Source organism: Haemaphysalis longicornis, unplaced genomic scaffold, assembly GCF_048455015.1.
Source record: "Haemaphysalis longicornis isolate Haplotype H1 unplaced genomic scaffold, Haemaphysalis longicornis Haplotype H1 scaffold_6, whole genome shotgun sequence".
In the NCBI taxonomy this organism is placed as follows: domain Eukaryota; kingdom Metazoa; phylum Arthropoda; class Arachnida; order Ixodida; family Ixodidae; genus Haemaphysalis; species Haemaphysalis longicornis.
In genome coordinates, this window is record NW_027526407.1 from 71081620 (window position 1) to 71103185 (window position 21566).

The following is a 21566-nucleotide window of genomic DNA, read 5'->3' on the forward strand; positions in this document are numbered from 1 at the left end:
AAAAGAGCCACGGTTATGCGTTCGTCACCTGGAGCTTATACCTCTGTCCATGCCCTTGATAGCCTTTTCAATTTAGTCTTTGGTTGTTAGTGGGACTTTGTGAGCTGAGCCTGTGCCATAAATTGTTTCCTTTGTTGGCACGTCATTGCATAGGGCCTAGTGAAAAATTGTTTTACTACTGTGATTATCCTCATGTTGTGTGTAATGTTACCCCCCTCGCCTTTGAGTGTGTACAATCTGTTTTTGCCAATGGCTGCCTATCTTCTTTGATGCTCTTAGATTTCATCATATCTCCTGTTTCTTCGATCGCTGAAGTGTTGTACGCACTAATTTTTGTTTTGCTTTTTTTAATTAGTTTCTACAGCTCCGCTCAGTGAGTCGGACCACCCTCCATGACAGTTCTCATTCTTACTTTTTAGCATTTATTCGTTTTATGAGTTATTTTCCCAGGTTTTTTTCCTTATAGAATACTTGTCGTACAGCTGTTTATGATTCCATAATTGCTGCTGTTAGGCTGTTATTTAGCTTGCCTACACTGTCTACACTATCCTCTTCCTCCCTTATTAACAGCGAGAATTTGTTCTGAATGGTTATTTTAAAATCCCGCTTCCTGGCCCTGACTGACTCCATGGCGGATTTGATATTTTTCACCAGCCTCGTTTTTTTTTCTTCGGATATTCAGACTTGGTATTCTTCAGGTATTAGGATATTCAGACAGAGTAAGCGATCGTCCTGTCTTCCTTCGTTTGCGTCGCGTTTTTTCAAGTGTTGCGCTTTTTGAAGGTTTCGAAATGCAATTTCACCAACTAGCCGAAGTCGCCTTTCTGCTGCAGCATATTTGCAGTCTAGTGGGTTCCTCTTTCCTTTCTAATCCCAGTCTTCATGACCTCGCCACCCTGGAGTCGTTCATATTGGACACGCGTGCATGGTATGTTGAATTGGACGGTAAATGTTCAGAGTGTTTTCCGATTAAACTCCAGTTTTGAGTAAGCGCTCGTCATGTGTTCCTTAGTTTGTGTCTCGTTTTTTTGAGTGTTTAGATTTTTGAAGGTTTCAAAATTCAGACTTACTTCGGGCCTAAACATCGTACTATCTGTGCTTGGAATCTTGCTCTGCACCTCGACGTCCTGCAGAATACCTGCGTTGTCATTTAAAATGAAGTCAGTTTTTTTTACCGTTGGCACCGTGTTACGTCCATTTAGTATATTTCGCATGAAGAAGAATGTGTTCATTGTTTTCAGGTTGCATCTTGCGGCAGATCTGACCCCTGCATCTCCTTCACTGTTGTGACTGCCTATTCCAAAATTTCCCACTGGCCTTTCTCCCATTCACTTATCCGCTACTTTTGCGGTTAAGTCTCCTATCACAATCTGGAACTGTGCAGCCCCCTTATTCATTGCTGACTCGACGTCCTCGTAGGAACTGACTACGGCCTCATCATCGTAGCTAGGCGTTGGCACGCTGGCTTGCACTATCTTAGGTTGTATCTGCGGTTTAACTTGATTTCTACTACTGCGACTCTTTTGTTGATGCTAAAGAATTCCGCCACGTTTCCAGCTATTTCCCTGTGGAATAAAAATCCCCGCGATAGTCTTGTATTTCCTGATTGCCTTATTTTAACAGAATATGTTCGCTAGTCAGTTCCCCGACACTTGCGTATGTTCTTCTAAGATCACGTACGCCTACGACGTCCTACGTAATATCAGAGAGCTCCTCTAACAGTACAGCTGATCTTCTCTGGCTAGACGGGGATCGTGCGTTAAATGTTGCCAGGTTCAAGTTCCCAAGGCGGCCAAAGTTCAGTTTTGAACGTGCAAAATAATTTTTTTCGAATTCTCCTACGTAAACATACATGCGGGCTAGAATCATGAAAATACGTGCGCAGGTTTTCCCAAAAAATATTTTTATGTCCGACACAACTGACCGACACAACAAACAGTCCACGCGCTGCTTTCCTTGCTTGTTTTCGTCCTTGAGCAGTCTCTGCTGTGCTGGGGCACAAGCAAATGTGGTCAGTTTCGAGAGGGAGCGCCGTCGGCTGAACTAAGCCTTGGAGTTTCAAACTTTCTGTTACCTGAGTAAAATTGTTTTCAGCCCTCTAAAACCTTCTCAGCGATAGTGCTATGTTATTTATTATTAACATTTAGAAGACCTAGGCTTCGGTAAACATATAATGGCGGTTTTCGATACCGGGAAATGGTTGAGCACGAAAAACTTTCTGTAGCGGTATGCGCCCCAATGTGCCATAAAACTTGAATTGTGTAATGAAATAATAGTTTAGGGGGTGAAGGTTGAGAGGGATACTAGAGTTTTTAAGACTGTGAAGGAGAATGTCGAGTTTAATTTTTCGATGATATGTTGTTAACTACTTCTCCGCTCTCTGCTTCTAACCCTCCACTCCTCCACTCCACCCTCGCTCTTCTGGGGATGAATTGAACGGAGGTTTGTTCAACGCATTTCGACTTTCTTGCCTCCGCACTGCTCGTGCGCCAATGGTTGGGACAGGCCGCATCTTTTGTTTATCTTGTGTTTCTTGCTCTACGTGGAACACCACGAGCGGGACCTCTATTTTTGTGCTTGGATTTAATATCGCGTGAGCTGGAGAATTCCTGCGCATTTTTAACGCGTTTGTTTTCGTATGCTATTGTGAAAGCCCGCTGAACGTGTAATTTCCGCCAAAGAAACCCGACGACTGCTTGGTAACTACTTACATTTTCCCCAAAAGATGCCTGATATCTCCTTTCCGCTAAACAATGGGGACACTCACGAATCACGCCAAAAGTATTAGTAGTTTAAAGCTGTTCTGTTTATATATTTTTTGTGGAGGTGTTTTATGCATGAAGCTAAATGTAGGGACGGACAGACAGACAGACAGACAGACAGACAGACAGACAGACAGACAGACAGACAGACAGACAGACAGACAGACAGACAGACAGACAGACCAAAATTTTGTATTCAAGTGGCCCAAAAAAGACTATCGCGTCGAAACGACAGAGGTAGCGCTCGTGCTATTAGCAGACGGTGAAAAAATAAATATCAAGAAGAAAAACGCAAAGAAGAAAAACGTCGACGATTACCATGATACCTAATGCAAAATTTTGGCTCAGCGCGAGCTGCAGTCTTCTTGGTCATGGCACATATCTGCTGCGTCGCAGCGCGCACCGACCTCGGCCAGCTTGTCCTTGCAAATCATGTTTTAACCTCGCGCACAAATGTGGTGTCGTTTGGATTAGCGGCGAACAAAACACTGTATGGGAACGAGGAGGGCGCTCCTTGTGCGAAATGACAACAGAGTCGTCTCAGCGGAGAACTTGGTGTGATTTCGTCCAACATAGCTACGTTAGGTTGGGAGTGAGTGAACACCACGACAACTGGGAAGAAAAGTGTCGACGCGAGGCGTTCTGGCACGGAAATTGACATCCACGGGAGAATAACGCTATGCAGCTTAGCGGCTACATAATTAAGCGCCTTACTGCTTAGTTCTCAATCCCAACTCCCCAGCGAGGAAGACCATAAAAGCAACAAATTTTTTGACAAAGGTTTCCGGCAATTTTATGGAAAACTTTTATAATTTAGGGCCCATCTTCAGTGCACCCCGGTTTTGCGTATTAGGTACACATTCGTGCATCATTTAGAGTTTGATTTGGGTATCGTACTCCACACAGCCGATTATTCTGCTTCCATCTCTAACCTCAGCCCGGGTGTGGATGTTCCCATCCTGAAAAAGAAGAAACAGAGCATAACGCATCAATGTCGATTTTGTCTGCCTTTTCAGAATTAGAAATTGTCTAAGCCGCACTTTCAATCTTTCTAGGTACTTCAATCCAACCGTTTTCCGTGAGAGAATAACATTTTAAACCCGTCGACAAGTACGTTCAGTAGAGGCGATGTAACCGCAGGAAACACACAAGGTAACATTCAAAAGCAAATGTTCACATTGCATCAATGGTGTCTGACCTATCCCCCCCCCCCATTAGGTTTGCTACAGGGCGCAACAGGAGGCAGCTATGCTGCCATATTTACACGAAATTTCGGGCGTGATATCAAATGACACTGTAAATAATAGTTGATTACAATTATCCTAAACATCCTTTTGTATTATATCGGCATTTCCCATTGGTACTGTATAAATCCGTTGCATATCTAGTTTTCTTAGTCTAATCTTTTTTGGAGCCGACGGGTACACATCTGTAAGCCAAGAAATAATATAAGAACGTGTCGCAGAATTAAAATATTAATATAATAAATAAACTATGGCTATAACGGTCACCCGTGCTCTTATTTCTGTGCACCAGTAATGGTACATCACTAACCCGCCATGCTCAACTAATGACGATAACCTCCCCCAAGTCTTCCAACTGTTATTAGCAATATCAATAGGATGAAATTACTGGCCGTCCGACCCCTACACCGACTCGTTTGTTTTCTGGTACCGTGAGTAGACAGAAATCGGGGAATACAATCACAAGGGTACCGTCATCGCAACTAACATGTGGCCCAAGGACACTTCGGGAGCGTCTAAGCACTTTTTAGTTTTGTATGCCAGAGCAATCATGCAGATCTGGGAGCCTGACACGCTTTGATTCCAGCAAGCGTTGCCGAAGGGGTTGCAGCGGGAGGCAATGCAGCGGGAGAGCCACGTTTGGCTTTCGAATGGTTTCGATCTGTTTCCAACGCGTTGCACCGCTACTCGTTCGTGCCGTTATGCTTTGAGGGAGTTGACAATGTCCGTGAATTTCTCTGCCTGTCTGTTCGCTCACTTGGCAGCTTTCATCCGCTGGCTTTGTTTATAAGCTGCAATCTACTTGCGTGATGCCGTACATTCGCTGCTGCCCAAATTTTTCGTCACTGACAGTAAACTGTATGAAAATCAAGTATTGCGAAGTTTTGCTTTCACCCAGTGTTTCCCAGTGCCTTGTGTTTTCTGGTGTCCGTCCTAATAAACCAAAATATTTTCTGACTTCACATTCGTGATGTCGGATGTCGTTTTAGATCTTAAAAAACTTCTCACGCGCCTAAACAAATTAATAAAGTTTTGGGAATCAAAGAGATATCACCTCCACTGCAATTCAAACACGTCTATTACACAGAGAACTCAAGTCTTCCTGTCGCACGAATTCGTTCATTGTACACGAATAGCCGTTAACCCTTTTTGCTCAGCGTTGCTCAGGAGTAACAATTTAAAAAATATTTTGTTTCTCTCGCACTTTGTGGTTTTTGTTACAGATAACACCATCTATCGACGGGCAAAAGATGCGGGACCTTCACAAATTAAAGAAAAGCGAGCAGCACGTCCTCCCGTTTTCTAAAAAAATATTGTTTACGCGTGCGAACACGCACCGAGTCCGGGTGGCTCAATGGGCTAGGGACAGGTAACCGAAATTGTGCAATTTCGTTGTTATGACAAATGATAGCAATACAAACTTTACGTTATTGTCTTCACTTGAACCACAAATCATGGTGATCAAGGTTGCTCTCTTGTTCAAGTGATGTATGAGTAGCCTATATGCAGTTGGTGACTAGGGCCATGTCTATGCTGATTTTGATCTACCCTACGCTGTTTTTTTTTCAGTTCTGAATTTTATTCGTCTCTGCACCGTCGTCAAAGCGTTCAGTACCAGCAAACGGTTGCGTTTAGAAGAGCAAAGTGTCACGCATGGTAAACTTAGGGCAGAAAAGCGCTTACGCCAACTCCAAGTCTAACGATCCATGGTAGCATGACCGTTGAGGTTGACGTGTACTCCTTTGGTTTGATTGGACAGTTGTTTCCCCAAGCCTCACCGATAATTTTCTGCATTGGTGTAGTCCCACCGCACAGCTTGTACTCGCTGCGGAAAAAAGAGGTTGCGTGACAGATTTGAGATCTTCGCAATTAAGTGACTCCAAAGAACATCAAATCATTTCTAAAGCTTTTAACACGAAAGTGTTTTATTGCGAGAATCACTAAGATTTCACTTAACGTCATGTCCGTCACGGAAGTGACGTTAGTACAACGAAGCAAACGGCCTGTAAAGGGTGCACCTCTGCACACAAGTTCTTCTTGCGGGAAAGCAACCATTAGTACTAAAGAGTACGTTATACTTCGGGTTGTTTGTTGTCGGGTTGTATATTTTAACACGAAAGTGTTTTATGCCGGGATACACAGAGATTTCACTGAAGTCCTATCCGTCACCAAAATGACGCCAGTATACCTTCGCCGAGCGACCCGCCAGCAGGACGTCGCTCGCCAAGCACTCCCACAACACAGCCGCCGACCCGCAAATCATGCACCGCTGCACATTTCGCTGCACATTTCATTTTCGCGCTTTGCCAGTTCCTATAATAAAGGAATCAACCACAGTTTTCTTGCGACGCATTCATTCGCATGATATGCAGGGAAGTGAAGTGTTAAAACCCATTTTATGTTTTTTCCTGAGCAGGGCTACTGGTGTTGTTATTGAATTACAAAAAAAAAAAATGCTTCACCCCTTGGTCTAAAAATGGGGAAAGTTAAACGGGATACTTTCTCGTGATAGAGTCCATGGCTGTCGTCCGGATTTGGACTTCGCCTGGCAAACGGTTTGGAATTTCACTCGTGTAACCGTAACGTTGACTCGCACGCAATTTTGGACTTTTGATCCCAGAAGCTCTGACTTTAATCATTCGCCATTTGATCTCGCACGAACGCAGCTTCGCGTTCAACCATCGCCATCGGTTAAAGGAGGGGTTCATAAATTTTCTGTCGAATTTTGCACGTCCGCACACCCCTTTCCGACAATCTAGAGTTACCTTGTGAAGAAGGGTGTAAAGAGACGTTGGGGGTTTTCAGGCCATTTGCTTAGTTGAAAAACTGATACGTCTCTCCAAGTCCCCACATTCTCGCTTACACACCGCCCCTCCTCCTCCCCCCTTGAATCGATTTTCAGGCGGCAACCTTAGAATGACTTGGTAAATAATAGTTTTAGTAATGTAAACTGTTTTTCCAGAAAAGAAATACGTATATTACAGTGCTTAAAAAACATCTTGATTCTTGTGCGAATTGTCTTGTGAGAGATTCTTATCAAAACGGTATATATAAAAAATTTGTACATGAAAGACGAACACAAAATATGCATGGTAAAACGAAGACTGCAGACATACCAACATTTTAAACACTTACTTTTTGTTTCGCGGTCATTTGGTATTTGGAGGGATTTAGCCTGAATTTTTTATCCAAGGACGATATCAGGTTGCGACCATAAATGTTGATTTCAACTAGACTGTAATTGTCAACTAGTGCATGACTGGTATTACGGTAGGAAATGAGAAATATTAGTGAAATGTATGACGTGTATCTGGTAACTTATTACTTGTACCATGATTGTACGTCTTTGTGGTGTCATGGGGGTGCATAATGAGCGTCTAGATGACAATGGGGCTTTTGGTGCTGGTTTTTGTAGTGTGTTTTTTGGTGTGATGTAAGGTGCTTGCTTTAATCCCCACAGTTCAACAGACTATTGCAATACGTAAAATACGTTACATTACTTAATCAAATACGTTAAAAGAAATCAGGGGCAATATGAGTTATTGAAATATTCTTGAGCTAAACCGGTGTGAAACACTCCTAAGGTATTTTTACGGAAGTCCTCGATGCGAGGGCCTAGTTTCCTACAAAATTCAATGTTGTCATCAAGTACTTAGGAACATAAACTTTTTCATTTTTGGTTCTTTCAGCACGTCACTGCGAATATTAGGCGTTCGTGTTCTGCTGTAGAAAACACAATTAATATAGTTTTTGGTGTCTGAAACGAAGTTCTTGGCGATTCCGTAGCTTCTCATTTCCTATATATTATGATTTCTTAAAGGACTGGTGAGGTATCAGATCAGCTGTACCTTCACACTAAAGTATACTCTTCATATACATGACACGGTGCTGGAAGTCACTATTAATACACGAAACAATATAGGACCCAGAAAAGAGCGTTGTGGAGCTCCAGTTTTAACGCGAATAGGTGAGAATATCTTATCAGGAATTAGCACACGTTCAAAAACGTTTTTTAGGTAGTTTCAGGTAAAGTGAACACCCAGCCCCATGACCCCATGGCCCTGAACGTTTTTTACCAGAAGAATCTGAGTTATAGAGTAGAATGCCTTCTTGATGTCAAGAAAAATGGCCATACCAATGATATTTTTGTTTAGCTTGTTGCACCCTATTTCTCTCCCCGAATGAACTAATACTGCAATTTTTTTCAACGCATGCTGATGGGGTGCCAGTGTATTGTATTCACGAAGAAACAATTTGACGTTTCTTGCAAATAGTTTCCAGAAAAGCATGTCTATGCATAACAGAACGACAGCTAGAATAACATTCGCTGGATTTAGTGAACCATCGACTTGCATGCTGAGAATATTATATTAATTTTAAGCTATGTCGAGTAAACTTGTTATAATAAGGAATATTTCCAGTGGGGGCACAGTGCCGCAAGACTTCCACAAAAAGCAAAAATGCCCGTGTGTACGAGATTTCGGTGCACGTTAAAGATCCCCAAGGGGTCAAAATTAATCCGGAGCCCTCCACTACGGCGCGCCTCATCGCTTTCGTTGCGTCGGCGCGTTAAACCCTGCAATGAGTCAGTCAATCAATCAATCAATTTTAATCATGCCTTTTATCTTTCCGAAGAGGCATTTCTCTGGAAATGCCATTTATTTCATCTATTACTTTTTAAACACAATGTTGGTAGGCTGACAAATGATCTATTGCGGTTGACTCCATGAAAATTGAGTAGTTACGTCCATAAAGCAGACTAACATTTTGGCACAACTTTTTTGCCAACTTTGAATGAGGCAAAGTCTGGCACGAACATGTGATTATTGAATTAATTAACTATCCGCTTTGTCAACGACTTCAATGTAGTCCTTCCGTCCTTACGCTGTGATGTCTCCACGTCGTACTCACACCTATCCGTTTGACGAACGCTGGTAGCCACGTTATAAACTTCGCTACCTGGCATGGTCGATTGACGTGTTCGTGAATGGGTAACTAAGCATTCTCTTGCCCTTACGAAAATTTTTCGTTCGCGTAACGTCTCGAACCATTGTTTTTCATAGGTGTATACATTGATGACAGAGCTTGCCTATGCGTTACTTAAAGTCGACACGTTGGATTTGTCATGACCGCGTGTGGTTTTTGCGCGGTTTAGTGTCGTGAGTCAGCGCTCGCGCTGTATTTTATTATGTTGAAAACTTCAGTTTAGAAAAGTTTCTTAACCCCAGGACAGGTTATGGACTGTTCAAACATGTAAACCACGACGCTTGTAGTTTGAGTGGAGTGTTTTGTTTTTTGTTTTGACAAAACAAACCCACGGTGTCAAGGACTACCAACGCTTGTTTTCAAACTCCCTCTTCGCAATAATTCTCTTGGCCAGCTGTGTACAGTCGCGTGCGATTTGAAAGTAATCGTGCAAGCTTCGACCAATAAAGACGATAACGATTCCGCGCGGAATTGTCGGCGCGCGTGGGACTTAGTTAATGCATACTCCGCTCCCTCGGTCGCTGTTGCTTAAAGCAGTAATCACTAGCGCTGCTAGTAAAGCAGATACGACTTTTAGAACGTCGTCCGTGACTGCGCGATAAAAAAAGAGTGAAGGGTTACTTGTTTTGCCGCAGCAGTGATGACTGCTTGAAGGAACAGCGACAGAAGGAGAGAAGAATGTGCAAATTAGGAACTAGGCGCAGTACAACAAGCCGCGCGGGGGCTTATCGTCGTGGTCGGTCGACGCTCGCGCGATTACCTTGAAATCGCATGCGACTGTAGATTGTAATAGACGTGGCACGTTAGGAAGTCGGATTACAGACAGCGTTTTAAAAGTGGGAATTACTGTACAGAATGTGCAAAACGAACCTTTATGTTTTCCAGCTTCCTAGTACATGCCTTTGTCCCATTTGGGACAACTACAAATACTACGGATGTACCCCACCTATTACGCAGTAAGCACGTCATTACAATCGCGGTACTACCACGCTTTGGTTGTATGACAACGATACAGTAGAATCAAAAATACGTGGTGCGTTATTGGGGAGTTATCACTTCCATGGCGTGTTCACAAGCTTTGGTGGCCATCAAAAAATAACAAAGGTCATCATTACATATTCATCACTTCACAGAAATGCGGCCTCAAATTTGCTTGAGTTCACAATTTAAACAGTAGCCCCTGCTACCGGGAGCACAGTAATTCCAAATTCCTTCGGGTATGGTTAGTTGTTCGGTACAATGAACTTTGATTTTGCTGACTGGTACTACCTTGAGTTTCGTCCTTTTAGTCATACAAACCTCGAGATGGACTATGCTCGGGACTCCCCAAGTTGTGACTAAAGTAAACTGCACTCATAACGGGTTATGAGTAGCCGCCCCACCTTAAAAAGACTACACAGACAAAAGTCAAACTTTATGCGTTCAAAAGTCTGATTTGTACCAGTAACGATGACATTAATGTCCACGCAAGAATTACAAATTATTCCAGATATGCAGCATTGGTGACTCGCTAGCCACATTGTCGCACGCCGTTTATGACATCAAGGGCTGACCACCGACCTTGACAGTGTCACCGTTCACAGGGTCACCGTTCTATTGGTGACCACCGACCAAAGTCTCCACCGAGAAATATGACTGAAATTTTGTGGGGCCTCTGGTTCGGTTGCATCAGTTCACTCGAGGGCTAACATGGTGCTAACAATTAGCGCACTGCACGTATTGTGCACCGCGAAACTCCTTTTTTAGCTTGCATCTTCAGGGCTATCAGTGGAATTCAATGAGTTGTCAAAGGCAATTTTTTTTAATTACTTAAGCTGGTACTTTGCGGTCATGCTCCTCTTAAAACTGGACTTCTTCGGAATGGTATCTTTGCCGCCACATCAGCAGGGAGCGCAAGAAATTAGGAAGGCAACTCTCATTTTCTCTTAAGAGTAAACGCCCGTGTATTAAGATTTCGGTGGACGTCAAACATTACCATGTGGTCTCAATTCACTCTCACCCATTCGCTACGACATCGCCCATAGCCCAGATAGAGCTTTGGCGTGTAAAATCACACTTTGATTTGCGAAGCTCTGTCGCCAATTTATAAACGAAAAAAAAGAACCGGAAAGAAATACACGCAATAAGGCGGTTCAAAATTTTGGTAGAATGATTTTGGAGGCTTAAAAAGAGTGCTAAGTTCTCTTGACGAATCGGTGGAGGAGAATGAAAATATTCTGTCGCGCATGTGATTGTAGGTTACGCGCTTCAGCAGGTTGTCCCCTTGGACGTCATAGCACTGAGGTGCCTAGGCAGTCGGGGTTGACGCCGCACTTTGGCGTCACATCTGCATTTTTCTATATACGAACCCCCTCTTATAAATAAATCGTTTTATTCTATTGTCTCTTTCTTCTAAGTTTCCCTGTCCCTCTTTCACAAAAGCTAGATCCAATAGTGTTATGAGTTCACGAAGGACTTCTTAGAAGAAAGTTATTTACGTTGTCCGCGGACTTATTAATAGCGAATGTTTACTGTATCTTTGTTTAGCCCAGCTATCTTGTTATGTTAAAGCACTCTTGCTGTAACTTCAAAGTTTTGTCATACTTCTGGACGCTCTAGAAGTTAGAGACAACAATTTGTGGAATAATTAAAAATTTTTAAACATGCGAGCACAGGGCGTGCTCATACCTACGTCTTCGTGAGAAATCTGACATATAGGTTAAACACGTTTGATGCACACCAAAACTATTCGCATGCCTGGGTAAGGGATCCGCTGGTAAATACACGTGCGCAATGTACTCAGCTACAATTGAAGGCGGTGTCGTGGTGAAGGCGATGACAACGTGGGGATGCTCAGACGTAGGAACAACCAAATGTTTGAATGAAGCCAGAAGCCCATCTTAATGTACTATAAGAAATGCAACAATATTAAGCACAACTGATGCGTCGTTTTGTAGACTTGGACAAACAAACAATCAGGACTATCGTGGGAAAACAAAGCGTAAATTCTGTCACACAGCCGCTTTGCAAGCGGCAAGCATTGCACAGCAGTATATCCATGCACCATGGACAGTTGTGCCAACGTTATTAAGTGCTAATGCACTTCTTAAGCGACCCTGAACCGGCGTTCACCGGCGATGTCCGTGCACGTGGAGATGGGCGCGCGCAGCCTGGCCGCTGACATGGCACATACCCACGTGGGGGATTGGCCAGGAATCTCCTCGTCTTCCTTGGCAACGGGGGGAGATGGGCGCGCGTTGCCTGGCCGCTGACATGGCACATACCCACGTGGGGGATTGGCCAAGGATTGGAGCGTGAGAAGGGCTAATGCACCTGCTTAAAGGAGTACTGACACGAAATTTCAAAGCTGAGATCCGCTCTAGCAATCAAGTACAACGACAACACAAATAGGTGTCTGTGAATAAATGCATCTTTCTTTCTTTGTAGTTGTGTGTGTGTGTGTGATCTCTCTTTCGCGAACATTACCGAACCGCGCAAAATCAACTCGTGCATTCGCACTTTCACATTCTTCCCCTCGGGGAAATGCGGGGAATTTTTATAAATACATTTCCTAACGCTGTTTTCCACACACACCAAATGCTATCAGCTTTTCAAGACTGACCGCACTTAGTGAAACGAACATCCCTTCAATTACCCTCCCTCTCGCACTGCTCTCTCACTTCCACAGAATATATCATACCTAGAGACCAGAACTTTTAGCAAAGTGCCTGTTTTTGCCTTCAGTCCGTATCAAGGCTAATTAACCTATAAGCACGAACTAAGAGAAGGACAGCCTTTTAAGCAATAGTTTATTGTGCCCATAGTGCTATTTTGACTATATGGGCTTTTTGGAGCCTAAAAATGCTTTTTTTTTGTGTTATATATGCCTCTTTTTGGATTTTTTGAGTCGATGTCCTGCAGAGACTGTTCTCGCTTCAGCAGCGCGCAACGGGGTGTTTGCTTCACGGTGTTTGCGACAAAAATCCACGAGCCGTACCAAACACGCAAAAAGCCCAAACTGTGCCCAAGCCACCACCACCTGGAACTTGCCACCTTGCCAACCCGTGCGCAGCGACACCGGAGCCAAGCTCACCACGATAACCCGGTCCGCGCGAACTCTTTTGTTCTACGTCCTTCTGGCCTGCTGTGTCCACGAACGAAGAGGGAAAACACCTGCCCACGTGCCCTATCTATAGCTAACAGAATAAAAAGACAGGAAACAAAAAATGAACGCGACACAGCCGCGGACATGCCGCTCAAGCTCAAATACGCCTGCTGGGGGAAAGCCCGTGCAAATCTGAGACACCGAGGGTTTATGATAATGCCCCGAACACGAGCACAGTGAGCCGCCGATAATGGGTGCACCGCCGGCTGGCAAGATGCAGTACGCGTACGACGAAGAAGGAACGAGAAACGGAGCTTAGGTTAAGAATGGGGATCTCAGCACTTTACAGGCAGTCGACTCGTGACACCCGCCAGAAAGGCATTTGGAAACTCAGTAATGCAGGAATTAGTGTGTCGATGCGAGCTAGTTGGTACTTCATCATGGGAACAGGTTAAGCGCCAGGCACAACTGGAGGAAGTAAAACAGACAGGAAAGGGGCGCTCCTTTCCTGTCTGTTTTACTTCCTCCAGTTGTGCCTTGCGCTTAACCTGTTCGCAGGAATTAGTCCCGAAGAATCTTGCGCGCTGTCTAATATTGATAATCCGGGTATAGTACATAGTTACTGAATGGTGTTATTCCGGCAGCTTTAATTGTCATCCGCTTCTGCAGAACCGAATAGCTCAGTAATTTGTATAGAAGTATGGCACTTCCCTGCACTAGAGATGGGATTAATCGGTGTTGCGAAGAGCTTAGGAGGTCGCTCAGCTCCGTCAATGAATAATACGTTGCAATAAAGATCTTTCTTCGACGCACAGTTATGTCTTCAAGGGGCAGCTACCGATTGTGCCTCTTCCACCAGAGCTCAATGTTACACCTTCAGAAACTCGGCTGAGGGTAGAAAACACACCAAGAACACTTTGGTTTCTATCAATAGCTTTGCAATGCACAAAAGCGTAGCAGCCTGAAGTATTTGCCCCACGTTACAGTTAACGTCGACAGGGCACATTCGTGTGCTTATCTTGCACACTTAGCTGAAAGCATTTCAGCAGCAGAGAGAGTTGGCGCCACTCTAACAATGCTAAGTTATGGACAGATCTGTCACTATCAGGACAGATCTGCCAGTATCCTTGAAGGACCGGTTAATTAAATCTGCCTGACGTACAATTTCTGGATTCCACGTGCTCAAATAACCTTCAAATGTTCTGAGCAGCCACAATTGTGAAATGTCAGATGAAATTAGATCATGGAGTGTCCCGAAGTACAAGAACGCTCCGCCAACTTCAATGGACGTTGAGCGTTGTTTTTTCGCACACAATTACCGACTGAAAGGGGGTACAACTTCAAGCTGCAAACTATGGAAATTGGTGTGGTTTTCCATGGCTTTCAATCTTTTCTTCTGGTGTTGAATCACCGTAAATTTCACGTGAATTTTAAAATGTGATCTTTTGCGCTGCTTATTTTCCAGAAGAAAATAAATCTACTTTCCCGCTGCACATTATTTGTCCGCGGTGTCAGTGCAAGTCAAAAATTTGTGCTAAAATATGCTTCTGAAGCAAAGAGGAATTGAGCCTATATATGCCTAATCGAGAGTATTTGGTGCCTATATATGACTAAATGACACTTCTCAGTGCCTATTACAGACGCCGAAAACCTTTATTTTTCGTGCGTAAAGTTACAGTCTCTAAGATTCATACGCCATCTTCGTTCAGTGCATCCCATATCAAGCCGGCGCATCAAATTTTTCCGCGCCTCTGCCATCCCTTCAAAGCCCGCCCCATGTTTGCACGTACAAATCTCCTTCGACAGTCACCGCTCTTTCTGGCCATTTGTCACTGGAACAAGCTGCCAAACGAAATTGCTGCTATTTCTGATCAAGACTTGTTTGCTGCACAATTGAAGAGGAATTTGAACGCGCATGTGTTGTAAAAAATTCCCGCGACTTCCCGCGAGGGGAACACGAGTAAATGCAGAGCATTAGGGGTCGTTAACGCCGCGTAAAGTCGCGTTAGGGTGGGTAGTTGGGTCGTAGTTGCGTTGGTGTTTGTTTGGGGTAGAGAGAGGAGAGTAAAGTCGCGTTATGGTGGAGCGAGCGTCAACCAAGGAAGAAAGGAGCAACGCAGTGACTGAAGCACGAGCGACCGCTAGCCGCTTTATATTTGCAGCACGCGCAGTAGAGGGAGAGCAGTACGGGGGGGAGAGCGCGCATACGCAAGCAGCGCGCGCCCTTCCACGCCCCACCGCGCTGCTATCACGCACCTGTTACGCCGAGACCGCGACGGAGCGAACGGGCTGACTACGACGCATGCGTGCGCCAGCTGCTGTTGAGAGAGAGGAGGGAAGGAGGAGAGGCGCACCTGCTGCGGACGCGGAGCTGTGGACGCCGTCCGACGCAGGAAGAGGCGAGGCTAAGAAATGCTCTGCATTTAAAACAGACCTGAAAGCTTTTTTACAACATGTCAATTTACAGGTTTTGTATTCAGTGTTTTTAGTTTTGCATCCATTTCTTTTTCCTGCTTCTTCTCTTTTCATTGTCTTTTTTTTATTGCTTGGTAACCTGTATTATGTTCCAGGTTGCCTTTATCTGAGAATTATGTTTGAATGTCTGAAATATCTTGTTGTTATCCCCCCCCCCCCCCACCATGTAATGCCCGCAAGGGCCTTTAGGGCATCTGAAGAAAACAAGGCGAAAAAGTTAACTTATCAAATCGATTGAGCAAAGTGAGGGCAGAAAATGCTCTCTCCGGCAAGATTACAAAATTACAAAACCCATTACAACCTACCAAGAGCCGAGTTCATAGTAGCACGGGAGGAGGGCACCTGCAGCCGTTTTTTGGGTCACCTTGAGTCTGACGTTTTCGGAGAGCTCCTTTTTGACTATTACGGTTGTTTTGGTGTGAAAGTTCTTCCCCGGTATCAAGTCCGACACCTCGGCACTTTTTACAATATAGTCCGTTGCATCTGGCTTGTCTGGAAAGAAAAAAAAAATGTGTCTGATCCCTCTTCCACAGGAACCGGTAAAGTACGAAAGTGAAATGTGCCTTCACAGGAGCATTTGAATGGTTACTATGCATCGATATGAACTTGCACATCGCTAGTTATATTTCGTCAGTATGGGACCGTTATACACATCAAGGTTCGACACTGGATTGCACGCGCCTGAGCATTGCGTATATCCGACTGAAACCACGGGCGCTTGCAAACCGTCCGTGCGAACGAAACCAAACGGGTTGTCAGCGAATTGTTTTGTGAACACACGGCCCGCTGCAGCGAAAGGAGCAGTGGAGCATGTCACGATCGCAACTTTCGCAAGTTGGCATCTTGCCTTAGCGGCTCCGCCACAGCTTACGCTAGAGCACTGCACGGGCCTGATTTTAAGGCCCGAGCCCGGCCCGAGCCCGCTTCGCGAAGCCCGAGCCCGACCCGTGCCCGTAACACCTAGCCCGAGCCCGGTCCAGGCCCCGGCATTCATAAGTGAGCCTGGCCCGAGCCGGCCCGGGCCCGCCATCTCAAGCCCGGGCCCGGCCCGGCCCGGTAATTTATTTTTTTGGCCTAGGGAGGGCCCGCGCGTGTGGTACCAGGCCCGGTCTTTGACGCTAAAGAAACTTTGTTTATTATATTCCGGGCAATGAGATGGATCACCTAGTCTGTGCGAGCACGTCATGAACTCAAACGCAAAAAATAAGGGTTTAAAAGTGCACATAGTTTAGCTTGCACCATCTGCAGTTCACGCCACATCGGCATAACAGCTCGTATTCTTACACGAGAGACCCCATCACCTTTAATGACCAGACTCTAGGCAACTTCACGTGGTTGTCTCGGCCACAAGGTGGTATTGCTGACATTTTTCGATCCGGATTTGAACCAACGAATATGTATGCGCGTTGAAGTACTTCACCTTCACTAGTTGTTAAACGGGGGTGTTTCTCTATAACGCAAGTTTGATTCCCGGCCACGGCAGCCGCATTTTGATTGGTGCGACATCTGAAACACACGTGTACCTACATAGACATGGGTGCACAGCTCCCGGATCCCCTCTTGGGCATTCCTTGTAATCGTATTTTTGGTATCTTATACACCAAAATATAAAATCTTGATGCAGTACAAGAAATGTCATTAAAATTGCAGTATAGTGACCATCAGACCTAGCAAAGCACGTTTTTAAAACAATGCATACAACTAACAGCAAGAAGCGCGCAAAAATAAACTAAGAATATTCATTTTGATGCTCTTTTCTACACTTCTCGTCGGACCTATTAACGGCCGTGCCTATGAATTGAAGCCAGAGCCCGGCCCGGGTCCACGGCGTCGAGCCCGAGCCCAGCCCGGGCCCGCGGCATTGAGCCAGGCCCGGCCGGGCCCGCAAATAATCGACTTCGGGCAGCCAGGCCCGGCCCGCGGGCCGGGTCCGGCCCGGGCTTTCGGGCCGGTCCGGGCCCATGCAGTGCTCTAGTTTACGCTACGCGTCCCCCGTACACGCAGGGGCTGGCATCGAGGCGCCAACTGCCGGCGCTCAATAGTGTCATGATGCACTACTTCGCTTTACCTCTCCTAGGCGGCACCACCATCTGAAGGGAAAGATATATGACGCGTTCCTTGTCCTGTTTAAGGTAAATAGCCTCCCTTTATAACAAAGTTTTCTACTACTACTACTACTACGCGTCTGTTGGTAGCGCAGTCGGGAGCCCGTTTCGTACCATAAAGTTTCATACTAATATACATTAGAGGGAAATCCGGAGCCACCGTCTGGGGGAGCTGCGCTTCGGCGAGCGTTCCATCATGTACCGGGCAGGCACATTCCACTTGTCCTTGGCATGGCTCATGGACAGGCTGGAAAGTTGAAGTTGGCTCTTGTTGCAAAAAAGCGACACTATTACTGCAGAAGGTGTATCAAATTTGTTTTTTAGTGTAAAATTGAACTTCCACAAAGAGTAATTTGTCAATGGTTATGTAGAAGCTTCATGCGCGATGAACAAGAAAGGTTACACTTTTTTTGGTTTCGGCTTCGAGACCAAAAAAAGCCATATGGCTCGCTAAGGCAAGTAGGCCATTAACATTGCTCGCGGCGATGCCGCCCCCCCACGGCGGTCCACGACTGCAGCGACACATTTCCCTCTAGTGTACATTAGTATAAAACTCTATGTTTTGTACCTCCCGTTCCGGCGAAAGAGTTCGTGGCTCGAATCCCGGCGCGGCCGCATTAATCAAATTTTTTTCTGGTGATGTCATCTCCGTGACGGATATGTCGTCAGTGAGATCTTGGTGGAGCCCGCCATAAAACACTTTCCTGTTATAAGATTCCTATTGGGAATGCACCACGCAAATACGTTCTTTCGGAAGTGTTACCAAACACACTTACAGGTATTCTACGGTAAAAAATTAAGGAACCTGACACTTACGCGGAAGACTTGAAGGTAGCGAAGCTGTACGCAAGCTTCACGACCATAGCGATGGTTCAAGTCCACGATTGCAGCAAGAAATCTTCTTTGCTGCGGCAACAAACTTTACTTCATCATTCCTGATACAAGTGTGAGCTTCGCTAATTTTTTTTGGACGCGATAATTATTGGACATCACCTTGGAGGGGCGCGTACGCCAGGACGTGTCTTTTGCAAGTGTTCCCATGATTACGGCGAACGCTGGATTGTTTTTGGGCCCATCTTGGCCAATCTCCCGAAGTGGATATTTTTGGTTTGACATACATGCGCTGTTCACGCTCGCCGCGAGTGAACCGCGCACGATCACTCGGCATTGTCTTGTTTTCCTTTAACGGCCGGGCGGTCGCCGCGAGGCACGCGCTTATGTGCACGCGTTCCCGTGTTCTCGGTATTTCCCAGACATTTTTAATTGCGGACACAAATTCTAATGATTTCTCAAACAGCTTCGCTGTTACAAAACAGCCGAAATTGAGGAAGACACTACAGAGTATCGGATGTTTTGGCCATGTTTCGAAGTGTCTTGTGAATGCATAGCGATCAGGGATGCAAATTCCAATTAAAATAATTTATTTCTTCATCTAGATCTTGTGCTGAAAGTAGTGTGGTCAAAATCCAACCCAGACATTGGCCTGACGAGGACGCCATAGCTCCTACACACGTCGACGGGAGCACAGCACTGCCGCCCAATGATTAAAATGCAAGTGTAATATCATGCTTGTAAAAAATGGATGAGCAGAAACAAATCGTAACATCATTCACCAAATGAGTATGAAATGAGTAGGTGAAACAATAAACATAACAATTTCGAGGTGCTACAGTGTACAATGCGTACTAAATACGAAACAAATACACACCTTGTTTAATCCTACAGAATTTCAACGTCAGTACCATGGTACAACACCGCAAAGCGTAAATGGAATTACACATAACACGTATGCACATTTAGTAAAAGAACGCCAAATCAACACTATATTGCTTTCCCTATTTAGGCGTCAAGTTTACCGGTTGTATCTTACATAGGTATAGATGGTTTAGTGCTGGAGGGAGCTGATATTGCACTCGTTTCCTGCACTCCGTTTCTGTAGTTAGCCCTAGATAGGGGACATGTCAATGTGGGATGCGACGAAGCGTTAGAGTTATTGTGTTTTTTGCTAATGTAGCGGTATCCAGCAAGAAACTTGCTTCAATGTACTTTTCCATAATCAGTGTAGTACAAGCATGTATGAATATAGACGCATAAAAGGTTTCATTTTAAAAGCGGAGCTTTTGATACTGGCTTTTGAGCGCGTTCCTCGCGGTGACTGCCGAGCGTCCTCGGCACTTGCTGGGGCTTCAGCAAAAACTAAAAAAAAAATGGCAATATTCCCCGGGAGCGAGAGAATGGCGAGCGCTCGTCAGTGCGTGCATCGCAGCGACCGCGAAGTGGCTTTAGCAAAAAAGAACAAAAAAACAGCACAGTCGTCAAGCGCTACCGCGCATGTAAAAAAAAGTACAGCGCTAATGCTAAAGACGAAAAGACACCCCGCATGGGACAGGTCACCGCGGCCGGCCATGACGGATAATTGGAGACATGGCTACAAGTGTGCCAATCCTTTCCTAGGCGACTTGCAGATCACACCACTGCGGCCTCGAGTCGATGACAAACAGCTGGTGGAGGTCTACAATGCTGATGATGACTTTGGATCCACCATTCGCCGCGAAGAAGAGAATGACCTCTTCGATGAATATGACGACGATTACTAGCACCGCAACTTTGCAAATAAATATTAGTACCGAATCTTAACTCTGTGTGCGGTACAACAGCTCCGCCAGGCAAGTCTTGCGCATGGGTGCAAGCTTCCCTAAATTTTTTTAGATTGCGGTATAAGTTTGTGAACGGGTATCCAGAGAGCAGTTTGTTGCATCACGCAATACCTCGTTAGTTTATTTAGACTGATTTGTTCAGTGGTGTCCGAGACCAATGCCGCAAAAAGAAACTACGGCGTAATATTTATCGGTGAATAAGTAATTTATGATTTTTGGATGAAAGTAGCGGGCCTTGGCTATAACACCGCCGGCCCTCGAAAGAATAATTTTTTACCCTATCAATATGCGGGTCCCAATATAAATGCTCGTTAAATGTAACACCTAGGGTCTTGAAATTCGGAACACGGGGTATTTTATGTAACGCAGGAATAAATTGAGAGGGCCGCTGTTCATCTGCCGTCTAAGTAGTGCTAGCTAAGACATCAACAACAAGAAGCAACCGTCATTTGAACGCTTCCCCTTACCACCCACGCACTGACACATTTAGATTTAGTTTCTTTCCGCGCACAATAGAACTGTGAAATTTGTTGTCAGGCCACTGGCGTTCCCTCCCATCGAATATATTTTTAGCTGCACTTCAAGGGAACCAACCAATGCTTTTCCTTTTTTTTCTCTTTAACACGGATATTGTATTTTCGGTGATTTCCGCCTGCTCTATATCAAATATGTGCTGCTTTTTGATTGGCCCATGAGCAGGGTACTTAAAGTATGGTATTAGTCATGCGTGGAAATGTTTAGATGTACAAATACGCATACCTTGTTTATGTTACGCGAGAAAATGTCTGTATACCTTTTTTTGCTGACAATCGTTTTATGTACGACAGCTGCACACCCATGCATGCACAGAAAGTTGTACATCCTCCTCACTCCTGCTATAGCCCCACCGGGGCTGCAGTATGTTCAAACAAATAAATAAAATCGTTGCATTTCCAGTACTGAAAACAACTGATTTAGTTTTTACACCTTGATAGCTATAGAGTTAGCCATACTCCATTTATGTAATTTTTCAGGGTACAATTTGCTATACACGTATAATATTCACTGATATTGGCAGTGACGGAAAGGATGGTGTCATGTGCATATATTAAAAACTTTGCCTGTGGGTTGATTTTGGTAATGTAAATGACGTGCAGATAATTCAGTAACGACTCTAAAAGGCTGCCTTGTGGAACCGTTGCACTTATTGGAAGAATGGGCGTTGTTAATGACGACACACTGACTACGGAACTGGAAGTAACTACTGATTAGAT

The 21566-nt window shown here is 44.9% G+C and overlaps 1 protein-coding gene across 1 annotated transcript in view; it reads right to left on the bottom strand.

Moving 5' to 3' along the window:
* Positions 1-3597: 3597 nt before the first annotated feature.
* Positions 3598-21566, bottom strand: part of LOC144141637 (uncharacterized) — a 117203-nt gene continuing 99234 nt past the window's right edge. Inside the window, exons 2-4 of the mRNA XM_077673176.1 lie at positions 15857-16043; positions 5690-5831; positions 3598-3721 (exon numbers count right to left, since the gene is read on the bottom strand). Of these exons, the coding sequence (XP_077529302.1) occupies positions 3635-3721; positions 5690-5831; positions 15857-16043 (416 nt within the window). The 3' untranslated portion in view covers positions 3598-3634. The remainder of the gene's footprint in view (positions 3722-5689; positions 5832-15856; positions 16044-21566) is intronic.